Here is a 15,621-nt window from a genome sequence, read left to right as displayed (position 1 = left end):
TCATTCTTTGTCCTTCGGGCCTGGTCCTGAAAACTTAGTTTACATGTCGCTGGAGGCATACCCACAGATTCCAGTTGCCCTGGAATGTGTAGGGTAGTTCCTAGTCTAGCAAGCTCACCCACTTTACAATTTCCTGGGATATCTCTGTGGCTCGGCATCCAGTACAGGTGAATTTTGAACTGTTCAGCCATCTCGTTGAGAGATCTGTGACAGTCGAGGGCGGTTTTTGTGTTCAGAAATAGTTCTCCGGGGAATAATGGCTGTCTGAGAAGATATTTATGCCAATGGTCGCAATGACATTATATCTTAGCCATTCCACCACTTTCTTAATTGCAAGGATCTCTGCTTGATACACACTGCAGTGGTTGGGTAACCTTTTCGATATGACCAGTTCTAGATCTTAAGAGTACTCCTCAAAGTCCACCTGGTCGTTTAGTTTGGAACCATCCGTATAGATGTCTATGTAACTTCTGTTACCAGGCATATCGTAGTTCCAATCGGTTCCGTCAGGAATAGTGGTACAGTGATTTTTATCAAAAAGCGGCTCAGGTAGGGTGCAATCCACACTGCCTGCCTGAACTTCGGATATTGTATCAAGGATAACACAGTGTCCGTAGCCGCCAAATGACCCAGCTCCCTTAACCTCTCGGCAGTGTACGCTGCAATTTGGGTAGCCACAAAGTCCAGAGGCATAAGATGTAGCATTAAATTCAGTGCATCAGATGGTGTCGTCCTCAATGCTGCTGTGATGCACAAACAAGCCATCCCTTGGATACGGTTAAAAATTGAGCAGTAAGGGGATAACCAACGCTGAAAAATTTTCGTTCTTCACGCCGGGATTTCGGCGTCATAGACAGACATGCCAACCTCGCCACGGCCTCCGTGCACACTAGAAACTTTTGTATAAATCATTAAAGATGACGGAATATGCTACGAAAGCGAAATGGCGTAAAGCAGTTCAGGATAACAGAAACAAATTAAAGCGTGCAAAGTTTGGCCGGACCGAATCTTGGGAACTCACCACCATGGATTCTGCAAAAATATGGGAGTTATATCTAGTTATAGACCGAATTGAACCGTACTCAAAGCAGTTTTTGAGAGTCATAAGAGAACACTAAATGCAAAGTTTCAGCCAAATCGAAAAAAAACCCGCGGCTTGTAAGGGCTCAAGTAGTCAAATCGGGAGATCGGTTTATATGGGAGCTATATCAGGTTATACACCGATTTGAACCGTACTAAGTTCAGTTGTTGGGAGTCATAACAGAACACCATGTACAAGATGTCAGCCAAATCGGTTGAAAATTGCGGCTTCCAGGTGGTCAAGAAGTCAAATCGGGAGATCGGTTTATATGGGATCTATATCAGGTTATATACAGATTCAAACCGTTCTTGGCACGGATGTTGGAAGTCATGACGGAACACTGCATGCAAAATTTCAGCCAAATCGGACACAAATTGCGGCTTCCAGGGGCTCAGGAAATCAAATCGGGCGATCGGTTTATATGGGAGCTATATCAGGTTCTTGATCGATTTGGACCGTACTTAACACGTTTGTTGGAAGTCGTAAGAGAACACTGCATGCAAAATTTCAGCCAAATCGGACACAAATTGCGGCTTCCAGGGGCTCAGGAAATCAAATCGGGCGAACGGTTTATATGGGAGCTATATCAGGTTCTTCATCGGTTTGGACCGTACTTAACACAGTTGTTGGAAGTCATAAGAGAATACTATGTGCAAAATTTCAGCCAAATCGGACAAAAATTGCGGCTTGTAAGGGCTCAAGAAGTCAAATCGGGAGATCGGTTTATATGGGAGCTAAATCAGGTTATAGACCGATTTGGACCGTACTTGTTACAGTTATTGGAAGTCATAAACAGAACACCACATGCTCAGTTTCAGCCAAATCGGACAAAAATTGCGATTTTCAGGGCTCAAGAAGTCAAATCGAGATATCGGTTTATATGGGAGCTATTTCCAAATCTAAACCGATATAGCCCATTTGCAATCCCCAATGACCTACATCAACATTAAGTAGCTGTGCAAAATTTCAAGTGACTAGCTTTACGCGTACGATCGCTATCATGATTTCGACAGATGGACGAACGGACACGGCTAGTTCGACTCAGAATGTCGAGACGATCAAGAATATATGGAGTCCTAGATCAATATTTCGGGTTATTACAAACGGAATGACTAGGTTAATATACCCCCATGCTATGGTGGTGGGTATAAAAAACTTCATTTGGCATAGTTATTATAATACAGTCACCGAATGCTATCTGTTTTGCTGAGTAAGCATTTTTTCACTAAACACTCCCTCTCTATATGCATATTCGATATTTGTATAAAATACAACTGCTTCTTTATCTTTGTTCCCTTGTTCGTTTAACTGTAAACTGAAATTATTTTCCCCTAATTTTTTTTCTCTTTATAAATCCCTTTCAATGTTACCAATAGATGTCCTTTTCTAGGAAGCGTTTATTATTTTCCTTTGATTTATTTTAGCAACTGAATGATAAGGGGTCAAGGATTTGTTTTACATTGCATAACATTTTACACCCTCTTGTTGGGTATTAAGACATTCAGTTATTGGTGGTCTGCACTGATGGTCACCCGTGAAGAATCTTTTGGAAGAATAAACCTTACCGCTACCCTTTTTCCCTAGATATCTTTTCATATTGTTGCTGCTATTGTGATTTTGTTAAAGTGCAAATATTTGAAGGGGATTTGAATGATCCTTTTTATGATTTGGTTTTTTTTTTGAAGGGGAATGTTAACCATAAAAATGCATATACATGATTTCATTAAAATAAATTTGAGTTTCTTGAAGATAGCTGCGCATAAAAAGAAATGCAATCACGAAAAAAAAACTCTTAAAATATAGCAATTGTATTAAAACCTTGGTAATGGGGGATTCTTGGATTTGTTAAAGCAATTCGCCATAAAGTTTTCTAAAAACTTGACAACACAAAATTCAATTTCCTTTTTAGCTCGAATGTAGTTTTTGTATAACTGTCTCTTTGTTAAATAAATGAAATGTCAACATATAGAACCGAGTACAACTTGAAATCTCATTGTCATCAGGGATAATCATATCCTTGAGAGATAAAATTGTCACCCTGAAGTATGTACATCTAACATGCCGCCCAACAGTTGTCAAACTCAAACGGAACAAGGTCATTTGGTGATCCCCATCATCTAGTCAGTAAAAAGGCTCCCTTTGTTTTGCTTTGTTTTTTTTTTAATGCATATTCTTTGCCTTGTGGCAAGTAATATCAAATGCAATTGAGTTGCAAATACTAACAGAACTAGCGGATAAATGACAAGCAGTTGAAACATTAGCTAAACTTTTGCAGGGGGTTGCCTTTTATAGGAAAACAAGCTGTGCTGCTTAGCGTAAAGTTTTTGTTTAGTAACTATCATCACCATTTGTGCTTAATTTACTTTAATTTGCTGCTGCAACCTCAACATTGGCATTACTGTCATTGCAATCACTAAACTAATGTAGTATACTTTCAGGGACATTATTATAACTGCACTCTCAACACCCACACAACCATGAGATAATGAAATTCTCAATTCTCTTGCTCATGTAATTAGTGTATTCTTTTTGTAGTAATAAAACAAAAACAAAACTAAGTTTAAATATAATTGTATGCTTTAATTATTTAAAATAGCTCTTACCCAAGATGGCAAGTTCAATTCCATCTTTAGGGATTTCAGTTACTTCTTCTATTTAAAAAGCGGTGTATTATAGCTGTTCAAGGGACAACGATTTTCGCACACAACAAAATTTATTTTTCCACAGTCCACATCATCCCATCTGCCATCCGAATACATCTCCAAACAGTGTTCAATACCTAGATAGTTGTTAGGCTGTCCCTTAGCCCAGTTGGCATTGGTTATGGGGCGTCCATTGCTTAGCCAGACCCATCTTCCATGGTGTGCCAAATCGGAGCCGCTCAGCCAATAAGAGATGCCACCATAAACAAGACCTTTGAATGTAAAAAAAGAAATAAACAAAAACATTTACAAATCAAAATATTGCATAAAATTAGAAATTTAAGTATTAAACAATAAAAAACAAGTAAAAGCGTGCTAAGTTCGGCCGGGCCGAACCTTAAATACCCTCCACCATGGAACTTAAGTGTCGAGTTGTTTTTCCGGTATCTCTTTTTAGGCAAACGAAGGATAACAAAAGAAGTTATATGCTATTGGAGCAATATCAAGTTAAGGTCCGATTCGGACTATAATTAAATTAAATGTTGGACTATAATTAAATTAAATGTGGTCGAAACTCGAAGATTTGAGTGAGTTACAGCAATTTTGTCTCTAGCGGGTTTTTCGAAATTTTCAATGGGCTATACCCTTTACACAAAAAATGCTAAAAAAATCAAAACTCTTATTTCTTGAAAACTTTTTTCCAATTTGATTTCCTGTGGCATTCTGAACGTAGTGATGCCCTACAGCGGTCGAAACTCTAAGATTTGTGTGAGTTACAGCAATTTTGTCTCTAGCGGGATTTTCGAAATTTTCAATGGGCTATACCCTTTACACAAAAAATGCTAAAAAATAAATTGCGCCCTCTAGAGGCTAAAGAAGTCAAGACCCAGATCGGTTTATATGGCAGCTATATCAGATTATGAACTGATTTGAATCATACTTGGCTCAGTAATTGAAAGTCCTAACAAAACATGCCATGCAAAATTTCAACCCATTCGAATAAGAATTGTGCCCTCTAGAGGATCAAGAAGATTGCTTTATATGGCAGCTATATTAGATTATGAACTGATTTCAATCATACTTGGTGAATATATTCGAAGTCTTAACGGAACACGTCGTGCAAACAGGATGTAGTGTTTATTGACATTTGTCTTAAATCTTTGAATGTTAAAGTGGGTGGGAAAAACATTAGCCGGAAGTCGATTCCGCATACGAACGGTTCTGGCGAAATAAGAATTATCCCTATGATGCATTGTGCGGTCCGCTGGCCAATCAATTACAAATGGGTGTGAGTTCACACACCATGAAAGTACCGATAGAACAGCGCCAAACAGCCCACATTGCGACGATGATCAAGGGAGGCAATAGAGTTGGATACCCTACTGTACCCAATCAACGCCATCGCTCTCCTCTGTACATGGTCCAATAGCTCCAGGGATGATTTTGAAGCTCCAGGCCATACATGTGAGTTGTACTCCATTTTCGGCCTTATGAAAGTGGTGTAGATGTTAAGATCAGACTTGAATGCTTCTTTCGACACTTCAAATACATGTTTAGCCCAACGGACATCACTTTGTATTTCCATGCCCAGAACATCAAGAGCTTCTGATTGCTCAACATTTATACCGTTAATAGACAAAGATAATCGTAGTGGGTCAGCCAATCGTTTGTATGACAAACCTTACCATACTTGGCACAGTTATTGCAAGTCATAACGAAACACGTCATGCAAAATTTTAGCCAAATCGGATAAGAATTGCGCCCTCTAGAGGCTCAAGAAATTAAGACCAAAGATCGGTTTATATGGAAGCTATATCAAAACATAGACCGATATGGCCCATTTACAATCACAACCGACCTACACGAATATGAAGTATTTGTGCAAATTTCAAGCAGCTAGCTTTTCTCCTTCAAAACTTATCGTGCTTTCGACAGACAGACGGACGGACAGGAAGACGGACAGACGGACGGATATGGCTAGATCGACTTAAAATGTATAAAAACTTATACGAATTCGGTGGCCCGAGTTTTATATCCCCCTGGGTTTCCTATGTAAAATCTTTCTGTCTATATATATATAAACTAAAAGGTCATATTTGAAGGTCATTGGTGCCAATTTGCCAATCTGAACCATGTTTTCCCCTCCCTAATGCTGGTAACATTTGTGAGGTACTATGCCATGTAAAACTTCTCTTTAGAGGTGTCGCATTGCGGCACGCTTTAAGCTTAAACTTGAATCGGACTGCCCTCATTGAAATGTGAGAGGTTTGCCCCTGTTCCTTAGTGGAATGTTTATGGGCAAAATTTACAATTTTGCATTTGAACCATGCTTGACATAGGTATTAGAAGTCAAAAGAAAACAATCGGATAAGAATTTTATCCAATAGAAACTCAATTATTCAGTGGAGGCCACTGTGATGCAGAGATTAGCATGTCCGCCCATGACGCCGAACGCCTGGCTTCAAATCTCGGCGTGTATATCAGAAAATTTTTCAGGGGTGGTTATCCTCTTACTAGTGCTGGCTAAGGTACTTTGCCAAGTAAAAACTTCTCCCAAAAGAGATGTCGCACTGGGGCACGTCTTACGGTCTCAGCATAAAAAAGGAGATCCCTTATTATTAAACTTAAACTTCAATAGAACTGCACTCATTGACACGAAAGAAGTATCCTTTGTTGATTAATGGAATGATCATGGGAAATTAAGTATTTAGTAAGTTCAATTATTTAAATGGGTTGTCTGATTTATAAATGAGGGTTATGGACTATTACTTAATTTCCAATTTAAAATGGACTTTTGCTATTTTTTTATTGGGAATGATTTATACTTACCTTTGTCCCGCAGAACTTGCACTAATTTTTGATTCTCAACAGTTGAGGTGATGCTTGCCAAAGTTAAACCTTGAGAGCTGCAATATTCGGCAGCTGAAAGCCAATTGGCCTGCAAAGAAATTTTTGGAAATATTTTTAAAGGTGCCCTACATAACCAAAGACATACTCAATAGTCTTTGGATATGTAGGGCATCTTAATCAATTTGGCAAAGGTGCTGATGAAGTTACATGGCGAAACGGAAATCATGATACACTAGTTAGTCAAAGTGTTTTGAGTAACAACACACACTTGCTCAACTTTTGTAAGTTCTTTGCTATGCAATTTTTTGAATCGAAAGCATTGAATATGATCTTGAGCTGGAAGATGTTTGATAAATAACGAAAAGTTTTTAAAGATCAAAATAAAAGATCGCAAATAGATAAAAATAAAATTTATTATAATAAAATAAATTGCAGATAAAATTAAAAATAGTAATTGAAAAATAAAATAAAATAAATTCAAAAACAAAAAAAAAATCAGCGAAATTGGAATAAATATGCATGTTATGGTGTCAGGACTTCGAGAGATCGTTCTATGACAGCTATATCCAAATCTGGACCGATCTGGACCAAAATAAAAAAGGATGTCGAAAGGCCAAACCCTACACACTGTCCCGAATTTCGGTGAAATCGCACAATAAATGTGCCTTTTATGGGAGCAAGACCTTAAATCGAGAAATCGGTCTATATAGCAGCTTTATTCAAATCTGGACCAATCTGAACCAAATTGAAATCTGATCCAATTGAAAAATAGAAAGGCCTAACACAACTTATTGTCCTAAATTTTGGCGAAATCGGTCAATAAATGCGGCTTTTTATGGACCCAAGACAAGATCCAAATCTGGACCGAGCTGCGCCAAATTGAAAGAGGATGTCGAAGGGCCTAACACAACTCACTGTCCCAAATTTCGGTGAAATCGAACAATAAATGTGCCCTTTATGGGACAAAGACCTTATATCGAGAGATCGGTCTATATAGCAGTTTTAATCAAATCTGGACCGATCTAGGCCAAATTGAAGAAGGATGTCGAGTGACCTAACATAACTCACTGTTCCAAATTTAAGCAAATCGGATAATAAAGGTGATTTGTATGGGCCTAAGACCTTAAATCGGCAGATCAGTTTATATGGGTGCTATATCAAGATAAAGTCCGATAAAGCCCATCTTCGAACTTAACCTGCCTATAGACAAAAAAAGAATCTGTGCAAAGTTTCAGCTCAATATTTGTATTTTTTAAGACTGTAGCGTGATTTCAACAGACAGACGGACGGACATAGCTAGATCGTTTTAGATTTTTTAAGACTATATATACTTAATAATGTCGGAAATAGATATTTCGATGTGTTGCAAACGGAATGACAACATGAATATACCCCCATCCTTCTGTGGTGGGTATAATAAATATAAAGATAAAAAAATCTTAATAAAATTATATAGACTAAAATAAAATAAATAAAAAAAGATAAATTTTTTCAGTTTTGTCATTTGATTATTGATTATTAGTTGTATCAGCTTTTGGATTCACTCCCAACGGTATTCATAAAACTTGAAGTAGATTTGAAACAGGTTTATTTAGCAGATTTCCTGTATAGAATGTCAAATAAACCTAGTTTAAGGCTTCATTAAGTTTTGTGAATACAGACATTAAAGTTTTCCATTAAAAATTTGTTTTTATACCCTCCACCATAGGATGGGGGTATACTAATTTCGTCATTTTGTTTGTAACACCTCGAAATATGCTTCTCAGACCCCATAAAGTATATATATTCTTGATCGTCATTTTAAGTCGATCAAGCCATGTCCGTCCGTCTGTCCGTCCATCTGTCTGTCAAAAGCACGCTTACTTTCGAAGGAGTAAAGCCAGCCGCTTGAAACTTTGCAGAAATACTTTTTATTAGTGTAAGTCGGTTGGGATTGTAAATGGGCCAAATCGGTCCATGTTTTGATATAGCTGCCATATAAACCGATCTTGGGTCTTGACTTCTTGAGCCTCTAGACGGCGCATTTCTCGTCCGATTTGACTGAAATTGTGCACATGGTGTTTTGGTATCGCTTCCAACAACTGCGCTAAATATGATTCAAATCGGTCCATGTTTTGATATAGCTGCCATATAAACCGATCTTGGATCTTGACTTCTTGAGCCTCTAGAGGGCTCAATTCACATCCGATTTGACTGAAATTTTGCACGTAGTGTTTTGGTATCACTTTCAACAACTGTTCTAGGTATGATTCAAATCGGTTCATAATCTGGTATAGCTGTCATATAAACCGAACTTGGATGTTGACTCTTGAGCCTATAGAGGGCGCAATTCTCATCCGATTTGGCCGAAATTTTACATGAGGTGTTTTGATATGACTTTCAATAACTGTGCTAAGTATGGCGCAAATCGGTATATAACCTAAAATAGCTGCCATATAAATCGATCTGGGATCTTGAGATTTTAAGCCTCTAGAGGGCGCTCTTGTGACTTTCAATATACGTGTCTAATATGGTCTGAATCGATCAATAGCTTGATACAACTCCCATATAAACCTATCTCCCGATTTTGCTGCTTGAGTGTTCTGCTTGACTGTTCTGCTGAGCAATGTTCTGCATTCATTTATGGCCCGATTCGGACTATAACTTGTTTTTTTTTTTTTTACATTTCCACTCACCTGAATAAAAGTCACATAGAAAACTTTATCATTTAAATAGACTTTTTCATAACGTGGTTGTTGCACAATTTTATCCAGTGTAAAATTGAAATTCTGTACAGTTTTTGGTACTTCATCCTTTTTAGCTGGTTTCGAACCCTCCAAGCCTAGGGCCATAAAGACCAAGTAAGCAAAGGTTATATTTAATAATAACAACTTGAACATAATTCCGCAAACAAAGTACTGTTCTCATGGACAAGAAGAACTAGTTCAGTTTTTATACATTTTTGGGAGTAGGTAAACGATAATTACACTCGTTTGTGACATTAATCAATGTCAGGGCTTTTGTCAGTTATTTTTGAAAGAATTCAAATATGGCTGATAACATTGACAGGAGGAGGTAATTACTAACTTGCCTAGGTTGGTATATATAAAGCTGCATTTTCTGTTAACAGTTGTCATAACTGTAAGCTAACAATGTCCTCGATCTTAAAACTCTTGACCTTATTCGGTCTCATAGCCCTGCTTAATGGGAATATCTTGGGGGCCAGTAAAGAAAACATGGCTGTAACTAAAGATAAAATAATACCTAGAACTGTTAGTACATCCATAGTAATGGGGGAAAAACAATACTACATTGGAACATTTCAAAAGGTATGTAAAGTGATATTAGAAAAAATACTATTTTTAGCGGTTCGCAATGTAACCTCATCAAGGCAGCTCATGTCGCAACCATTATGCAGGATTTCCATCTGTGCCCCCAAAGGGAACATCGCTTAAGTAGTTCGTCCACAATTTTTCGGTTGACTTCAGGCCAGAAGTTGGGCGAGACTGACAAACAGTCCGCTTACCTTGTTCGAGCAATTTCTAGCATATTTGCCAGGTTTCTCGTCACTTACTTTGAATTCACCATCTTTGAAATCAAAGTCTTGAGCGCCTTCAAACTATGCACATAAATCCTAAGTTTCGTGGGTGACATATCCCTTCTATGAATTTCGATTGCGTCTATAGCGTCATTAGACCAATACTTACGTGTCAGCAGTTTGGTGGACTGCGATGAAGAAAAAGTGCGATATAAGGATAATACAACAGGTTTAGAGAAATGTTGTCTTGGCATAGTTGGAGCGATGAGGACCACGCCCACCACACTGCTGCCAGAGGCACAGTCTTGGTTTGACGGAACACTGGCATTGCCATCTGGGAGAACATGCTACACAGATGGATCAAGGCTAGAAGACAGATTGGGACTGGGGGTCTACATTGAGATTCCAGGGACTGAGATTTGTTTTCGACTGTCTGATCATAATACGGTCTTGCGGGGGGAGTTCCGTCCGATCACGAAATGCGTGAGGTGGTGATGCGAGGGCGTCGAGTGTGAACATCTTTACGGACAGTAAACTGGTCATCACGGCAATAACAACCAAGACGGTAAAGTCACAAACATTCTTGGAGTGTCAGAAGGAGTGAACGCCTCGGGGAAAATTGTCATATGCAAAAACCTCAGTATTTCAAGAACCTTTTCTGTTTGAAAGCGAATCCTGAAAATCGTATATTGAATAATAACTGCCCGGAGTACATCTTAGAGCCATCACAGACAACACACCATCCTCGACAGAATCCAGCGCCCAATCTTCCCTGGAGGGAAAGTGGGTCGCTAAAGTTCTATCTCGAATGGGTAGTACGAGACTTTTCTCAGCTTCTTTAAGGACTATCGGCAGTTTCATCAACATGGCGATATCCCGACTTCATGCACTTTTAGAAAACAGTTTACTGAAAATAGCAAACACTGTCTGCTGAATATTAGTAGTTAATTTTGCTGCTTTTCAGAGTAGCATGCTTACTGCTAAAAAGTCTGTTTTGCAGATATTGTTAGTTGAAATAGCAGTAAGAAATGTTAGCAAATACAACAACCCTATGGTTGCTGAAATAGCAGTAATGTCTGCTTTCCCATTTTCAGCAGACAAAAACTGGTGTTTTAGCAAACATTTTTGGTGTTTTGAATAACGAATTTGGTTGAGTGTGTTGGGGGGATTCACCCAGTGAATCCGGAAAATTCCTATATCGAATAGATAGTTTGAGACCTTTCTTAGCTTTTCCTGGGAGTAGATCGACAATCACGTAAACACAGTATCCACTACCCAATGGTTGGCAATGTGTATCGTGACGATCCTATCACGAATCGATCTCGGTGTTTAAACTTTCAAAGTCAATTTGGAATTGAGGACCAGTCCTAGACGGCGAAATATTGCCGTCAGATCTAATCGAAGCGCTCCATCCAAAGATGATTAGACTAGTGTCTCTGGTATAGAGCTGACAAACTATCGATAATCGCAACATTTCATATTTTCAATATTTCTTATAATAAACATCGATACTATCGTAAATATCCCATTAGCTATATTTCAAACGAAAATGAGAAGGAAAAATCCGGAGATCTATTTATACAGAAGCAATATCAATGCACAGACCGAATATTGCAATTGGAAGTCATGAGAGAAATTATGTTTAAAATGTAGCCCAATCGGATGAAAATTTTACCCTCTATAGGTGCAATGTATCTTACAGGATACATTCAGTGTCGGATCGCTTATTTTTGTTCAATTTCGCAAAAATTTAGGATACATTCAGTGTCGGATCGCTTATTTCCAATCGCAAAAAAATTAACATTTCCGATGGTAAAATTGTCAATCGATATTCAGACAAAAAATAAAATATCGATAGTGCCATCGATATTTTACCAGCTCTACTCTAGTACGGTACCTTTTATCTTGTAGGAAAAAACCCCAGTTCTGGTCACACTTGGCATGACTGGGGAAGGTCAAAAAGGCACACCACATAAAATAGATATAAACTTGCGCCATCTTAAGGCCCATGGAGTCAAATCGGGATATCGGTTTTTAAGGAAGCTGTATCAAGCGATTGACGAATTTTTACAGTCATTAAATATTGAAAGTTATAACAAAACACTAATAAAAATTTTTTGGAAAATGTTCTTTTTAATTTGTTTTTAAGTATAATAACCAAATACTCTTTTCTTTTTCTTCTTTAGCTGAACTGGTACGAAGCCTCTCTTGCATGTGCTAAGCGTGGCATGACTTTGACCGCAATTGAGTCAATGGAAGAGAACGACAATTTGAGAAAGTTCTTGTACAATCAATGTAAGTAAGCACATTTTTAAACTTTGGTTTGAAGATTCAATTTAGTTCTTCTGCACTTCGGCCAAAGGACTATAGAAAATACTAGTATTGATAAAGAGGGAAAGTGGTCTTATCAAAATGCCATGAAGGTCCTTTTTGTATAGTAGTTCATTCATAATGGATTTCCTATTTGTAGTCCTATTTCCTATTTGAAGTTGTAGGCTTCGCCATATGCCATATGCCGAACTGGCATATATATACTATTGCACATATTTGTGTACGTCTACTAGAGCATAACCCCATGGGCTTGGAAATATTACGCACTCTTGCACATGTGCCCAATGCTGCTTTAAATCCGTAAAGCATTCACTATGCTCAGATCATTTTTAACGGTTTTCCATTCTAGTTTTATAAACTGGTTCAAGTCTGATACTGCCTTGAAAGTAGGTAGAAGGCAGATATATATTGCCGTTAGTTTTCTTTGCAATTCGTTAGTTACTTACTTAGTTGTTACTTTCTTGCTGTAGCTTGGAACCAAGCTACTCACACTGTCAAATTTGGAAATACATTAAAAGTGTTCGCGTACTCAAAAATTTGCTCAAATTGTTAATGGAAGTCGTTCGCGTACATTATTTGCTAGCAGAAGTAAGCGGGATAGTGCGTGAGAGCAAGCAACATTTAGAGAGTTTGGTAATAGGGAGCTTGCAAATTTCTACTAGACCTTTCTTCCCAGCAGAAATTTGTAGCATCGAACAGCTGTTTTTTGAAAACCAGCTGTTTAATTCAAATGAATAGCAAAAGAGAATAAAGGCTGATAAGATCTCTCCTGCGAATGTTTACTGGAAAAGTTCGCGAATAGATCTATTGTCACCTACTTCTAGGATTGCCAGGATAACTTTTTTACAAATTAAATATAAAAATATGGCCATCTGAAGTAATATTAATAAAACATAGTCCAATTCAAGAGTAAGAAGGGAGAGAAATTTTGGTCAAATTATTTTTTCAATATTTATCACTTTTATTCATTTGTAGTAGTTTTACTAAATGACAAAATTAAATTTTTTCAAGTTTTATTTACAAATAGTATACCTACATACATAGATACTCTCAGATGATCTCTTAAACAACTATGAAAAATTTCTGAGAAAATTAGGTGACCTTGGTTACAAATCGGTCCAAAAAATCTTATTTAAACTAGGTAATGTTTATTTTTAATTGGTTCGCTTTATTTTTTACACCATTTCAGCGCTTATGGAGAAAGGCTACTGGACGTCTGGTTCGAATTTAGCTGATGTCAACCAATATACATGGATGGCGACGGGTAGTACTCCCATCTACACTAACTGGGTTGCTGCCGAGCCGGAAATTGTTGAATCCAAATGTGTCTGCACGAACGAATTATTTAAATGGAAGACGGAAGTATGCGCAGATACCAAACAATATTACATTTGTTCCAGACCTTTGTTGCCACCTTGCGGTGTCAAGGGTGCCTGTCGGTTTTCTTATTATCCATTTTAAATACAGAATTATGTAACAGAAGGAATCTAATGAAGAAATACGCAATCGATTAATTAATTGAAAATAAAATCTTAAAAATATGTTAAACAACATTTTTGAACTTTTTTTTCGAAATTTTGAAGTTATGAGGTTTGGGAACGTGTTAGGTTTTGAAAATAAATAACCTGATTATGTCCTATTGACCATAATTCTTTTAAGGTGGGCATAAAGTTCAGTTTTCACAGTGAAACTCCATATAAAAAATACTGAAAAAATGTTGTGAGGAGATTTTCATTAGAGGTTATACAAAGTTATACAGTGGATGGAAATTAGATATTCATTAACCCTGCGACGGTTGAGTCATTGCCCTTATACGAAGTACAAGGTCCACCTTGTACTTTTTTATGTAATTTTATACGAAAATTCATTTTTTTATTTTTTTGTTTTGATTCATTATTATTTACCAATTGTACATGTATAATGAATGTTAGAAAAAAAAATGTTTTTATATATGACATTATTTACAAACAAACAACAACAAACTATTGTTGTGTAGATTGTCCCTCGTCCAACATATTATGTGTGCAGGTGTAGCATCGATGCATTAGTGTTGAAAGCTCTGCACAAACTGGAATGTTACAGGAATGGCAATAGGCCCTTGTTTCGGAACGGCATAGGCGACATGACGGTCTGTTCGTTCTATAAGCAAACGACGGTGCAACTCCTTCTGCCGGTCTTGATAATATCTAAAAACAAAATTATGTAGTTATTCTGCTTTTGAACATTAGAATTGTTTGTTCTTACCTTTACATCAAATGCTTCCATTGCGTGCCGTATCCTTGGATATGTGGTTATGCGGTTGTTCAGCGCTCGTTCCTTTATGTTTGGTAATGCCAATAATTTTGTCAGCATCAGTAGGAATGATCGTTGTCTGTCACTTCTTTTTATTGGCTTCATCTCGTTGTATGAAATAAATGCAGCTACTGCATCAATGTCCACCATATTATAAAACATGGCGAATAGACAGCGATTTGTTGAGCGCTAGCATGTATATAAGCCAAGCATCTGGTCCATTGTATCAAAGCCCGATTTGTTGGGATTGTAATCCCAAATAGCAAACGACTTCTTCTTTTCAGTTTGCATGTCCACACCGCAAGTATAATGTTGGGTCGAATGCAAAATTACCGCTTTGTTCCTCTTGGGCACATATGAACAATAGTGCTATATCGCCTGCGTTGAAGCCGAACCATGTGATGTTGACAGGACGCGTATGATTTTTTCGGAATTCCCGAGGCAAACATGTCTTATTCCAACGCATTGTTCCAACATATGCGGTTTTTTCCAAATCCAAAGTTGTGAAAAAATTGTCAAATTCAAATATTTCTACGAAAGTTTAATGTTGAGTATAAGACCGTCCTAGACTACCCCCTGCAACCTTGGCGTGTATAAAGCAGTGGGCATGTAAGCCTTCTCTCAACATGCCAAGTTCCCTCAGCCTAAGCGTAAACTTAGCGAAAAAACACTGCACTCCGTCGTCGAAGTCGGTGTCACGATTTTCAGAGCGACTTGGCAGAGGGTGAGTAGAGTGCTGTGACTATTGAACTGAATATAATTTTTATTAAAATGCGTTTGGTGAATTTTTGGAATTTGTTTTGACCAATTGAGACCGCTGAGACGGAGGAGCCTTGGATTCTGGGGAGTTGATTTGTCAGTGACATGGTGACGAGGACGAAGTGAGCCGTTCTGGACGGGCGCCTGCT

General features: G+C 37.8%; 2 protein-coding genes across 2 annotated transcripts; one reads left to right on the top strand and one right to left on the bottom strand.

Annotated features, from left to right (window-relative positions):
• Positions 1-3,636: 3,636 nt before the first annotated feature.
• Positions 3,637-9,465, bottom strand: LOC106096273 (perlucin). The gene is made up of 3 exons (XM_013263926.2): positions 9,249-9,465; positions 6,553-6,661; positions 3,637-3,995 (listed from the first exon to the last, which is right to left on the bottom strand). Exons 1-3 carry the CDS (start codon positions 9,450-9,452, stop codon positions 3,733-3,735), a joined length of 576 nt encoding a protein of 191 aa, XP_013119380.2. The 5' UTR covers positions 9,453-9,465; the 3' UTR covers positions 3,637-3,732.
• Positions 9,466-9,690: 225 nt separating this feature from the next.
• LOC106096277 (perlucin-like protein) lies at positions 9,691-13,974 on the top strand. Its single transcript, XM_013263930.2, has 3 exons — positions 9,691-9,881; positions 12,277-12,385; positions 13,611-13,974. The coding sequence occupies exons 1-3, from the start codon at positions 9,705-9,707 to the stop codon at positions 13,880-13,882; spliced, it is 558 nt and encodes a 185-aa protein (XP_013119384.1). The 5' UTR covers positions 9,691-9,704; the 3' UTR covers positions 13,883-13,974.
• The last annotated feature ends 1,647 nt before the right edge of the window (positions 13,975-15,621 follow it).

This window comes from Stomoxys calcitrans, chromosome 5 (assembly GCF_963082655.1).
Source record: "Stomoxys calcitrans chromosome 5, idStoCalc2.1, whole genome shotgun sequence".
NCBI lineage: Eukaryota > Metazoa > Arthropoda > Insecta > Diptera > Muscidae > Stomoxys > Stomoxys calcitrans.
Note: the sequence above shows the minus strand (reverse complement) of the source record. Positions and strands in the feature narration are given on the sequence as shown.

Coding starts and splice junctions, on each gene's coding strand:
- LOC106096273 (XM_013263926.2), bottom strand. CDS start 9,452: ATGTTCAAGTTGTTATTATTAAATATAACCTTTGCTTACTTGGTCTTT. Junction 6,662..9,248: donor TCTATGTGACTTTTATTCAG/GTGAGTGGAAAT, acceptor ATTTCTTTGCAG/GCCAATTGGCTTTCAGCTGC. Junction 3,996..6,552: donor GCAAGTTCTGCGGGACAAAG/GTAAGTATAAAT, acceptor TTACATTCAAAG/GTCTTGTTTATGGTGGCATC.
- LOC106096277 (XM_013263930.2), top strand. CDS start 9,705: ATGTCCTCGATCTTAAAACTCTTGACCTTATTCGGTCTCATAGCCCTG. Junction 9,882..12,276: donor ACATTGGAACATTTCAAAAG/GTATGTAAAGTG, acceptor TTTCTTCTTTAG/CTGAACTGGTACGAAGCCTC. Junction 12,386..13,610: donor AAAGTTCTTGTACAATCAAT/GTAAGTAAGCAC, acceptor ACACCATTTCAG/CGCTTATGGAGAAAGGCTAC.